At 33.4% G+C, this 2,926-nt stretch overlaps 1 protein-coding gene across 1 annotated transcript; it reads left to right on the forward strand.

Annotated features, from left to right (window-relative positions):
* Positions 1-321: 321 nt before the first annotated feature.
* Positions 322-2,520, forward strand: LOC111899715 (heat shock 70 kDa protein 15-like). The gene is made up of 6 exons (XM_023895568.2): positions 322-1,040; positions 1,162-1,235; positions 1,318-1,350; positions 1,732-1,824; positions 1,975-2,051; positions 2,437-2,520. Exons 1-6 carry the CDS (start codon positions 322-324, stop codon positions 2,518-2,520), a joined length of 1,080 nt encoding a protein of 359 aa, XP_023751336.2.
* Positions 2,521-2,926: the final 406 nt, after the last annotated feature.

Genomic DNA, 2,926 nt, shown 5'->3' on the forward strand with positions numbered 1-2,926 from the left:
GTCATGTTAAAATTATTTTCTAAAGAAAGAGATGAAAGATTGATACACCATCTCATGGCTTCAAAGGAGCTTCATCCATCCTTAATATCTGCCCAGAGTGAATATAAGGTGTAAGATGAGAGTTCTGATGAAGATTATCACAATCTTCATTGATGTTTTGTGAATACTTTCATTAATGGTTCTTATCTTGTGGTTTGTTAAGCATATTATGAGTAATCGAACAGTTGTTGATAAATCTAATTACCTTTCATCTGTGCAGATTGATTCCTGTGAGGCAGAGTAACTTCTCATTAATTAAACGAGTTACTTTACTCAGCAAAGATGAGCGTAGTTGGATTTGATCTTGGGAATGAGAGTTGTGTTGTGGCAGTTGCCAGACAAAGGGGAATTGATGTTGTTCTTAATGATGAGTCAAAACGTGAGACTCCTGCTCTTGTGTGTTTTGGTGATAAACAGCGTTTTCTTGGAACAGCTGGTGCTGCAACCAGTATGATGAACCCAAAAAACACCATTTCCCAAATTAAGCGGTTAATAGGGTGTCCTTTTTCTGATCCTGAATTGCAACAAGATCTCAAGGCTTTGCCTTTTTCAGTTACTGAGGGACCCGATGGTTTCCCATTGATCAATGCAAGGTATCTTGGGGAAACAAAGTCATTCACCCCAACACAAGTTATGGGAATAGTTTTCTCAAACATGAAGACAATAGCTGAAAAGAATTTGAATGCAGCAGTTGTGGATTGCTGTATTTGGGTACCTATCTACTTCACTGATCTTCAAAGAATAGCTGTAATGGATGCAGCTACTATTGCCGGTTTGCATCCTCTACGGTTGATGCATGAGACAATAGCCACTGCTTTAGCTTATGGAATATACAAAACTGACTTACCTGAAAATGAGCAGCTCAATGTAGCCTTCATTGACATTGGACATGCTAGCATGCAGGTATGCAGTGAAGCTCAATGCCCTTTAGTTCAATACATTACACGAGAGCTTTTAACATGCTTAATAATGGAACATGTAATGAGATTCGCAAGCCCCGAGTGAGTATTCAATTGCTTTTTTATTATTCGGGTAATTAATATCTCTACCTTTTTTTATTTAGTTCACTAATCTATACATATACATCTATATAAAAAAAACCTTTTTTTCTATATTTTGAAGGTATGCACCTGTTCGTAGCGATTCGGTTGTTGGTGAGCTGAAGTTGTCAGAGCCAACTGATGTAATTCTCCTAGGTATTACTTTTGTATTTTTCAAGATTTATTTTATATACTTTTCTTAAAATGCAAATTTGTTAAATATTATGTTACATTTAAGAGATTACAAGAATTGAGATGCTTGCGGTTACTGGTAAGAACTTTAATCCTTCTACATTATAAAACTTACTTTGTTTCATATTTTCAAATATTAAATACTTATTTTATCATACCGTATTAAAAAATAAAAAAGATAGGTACATTTGTTCAGAAGAGAACAAATCCTTTAAGCCATTACAATCATAATGTTCTTGCCCATATAAGCTGTGATTTGATAACATTGGTAATTTCTTCAGATGTGAATTCATTGTAACAGATACATTTGGAAGATCGAGTGAAACTGCATATCTGAAACTGCCCTGTTTCCCCTGGTCTTGTCTTCTAGACTTGACCTTATTTCTCTTCTTATCTATCATTTTTGTTACTTTGTAATTTCAATTAATATATAAACAGGTTTCTTGGATTTTTTTTTCAGGAATTCCTAAAATAGAGAAGCTAGAAATTGAAGAGAAAGCTTTCCATACAAATTTATATGCAGTTCGTTGTAATTATAGTGGAGGAAAAGAGGGTAAGAGTAAAATCATGTGGCTTAGATCAATGGTTGGAAGTCCAAATCTTATTTCCATTCCCGATATCTTTTTTCTTTTAAAATTTTTTACCACTTTATGAGAAACAAAGTGAAATGTGGGTCTATAAATTGTTTTTTTTTTTATTGTAGGTGAAACAGAAAGGATCATCAAACATATGATCAACCTATTTGGGCTAGTATTATATGTGGCTCCTTCTCCTGCTCCTGTTCTTCCCCCATCATTTTCTTCCATTATGCAAAGATTTAAATCTTACTAGCTTTTAATCTTTCCATCATGAAAAGAATTTTTTATTCTTATCTTGCTGATAGGTCCAAAGAAACTTGAATGGGATTGAACCATTGTGCTTCCTGATTTGCTGCTATCAATGGATGTTGTGTGAATCCTCATTGAAGTCTTCATTTTGGTTTAAGAGAACAAGGTGGAGAGTCTAAAAAGAGACAAGTTAGCAACAGAGAATCTCCTCCAAGAAACAAGTTACAACAGAGAATCTTCTTCCCCTTTGTTCACACTTTACATAATCACTTTCAATAATATTATCTTCAGTCTTCCTATAGTTTCTTCATTATTAATTTTTCTGGAATCTTTTCTAGGTAGTCTTTGGTAATGGAACCGTGGACGTCGTGGTGGTGGTGGATATCGTGGTGGTGCCCCAGTCAACCAAATCCAAACCTTAATTTAGCTGATGCTGGGCTTACCCCTGGGTAAATGAGAGTCAAAAAGACATTTTTGCCCCTCTGTTGCTAGGTAACCTTTTCAACAACAACATTCTACTTAAGCAGGTGAGTAATCAAGATTAAGGGAGGCTTTTTAATCATGTTTGGCATTCCTTTCAAGTAAGAAACAGAGTTGTATGATTATTTGTTAGTTTTATAGGAATGTATAACACATGTTAGCAATGTATTATTTTTGTTTAACATTTGAATGATTCTTTGTATGACATTACAATTTGTGCAATTTATTTTATTTTTTGAGTATGAAATTTTATTTTATATTATGCAATGGATTGTATTTTTTGTATATTGTATTTTATTTATATTATAAGAAATTAAATGCAAATTTAATTTAAAAATTAATAAATAT

The sequence above is a fragment of the Lactuca sativa genome, chromosome 4 (assembly GCF_002870075.4).
Source record: "Lactuca sativa cultivar Salinas chromosome 4, Lsat_Salinas_v11, whole genome shotgun sequence".
Taxonomy (NCBI): domain Eukaryota; kingdom Viridiplantae; phylum Streptophyta; class Magnoliopsida; order Asterales; family Asteraceae; genus Lactuca; species Lactuca sativa.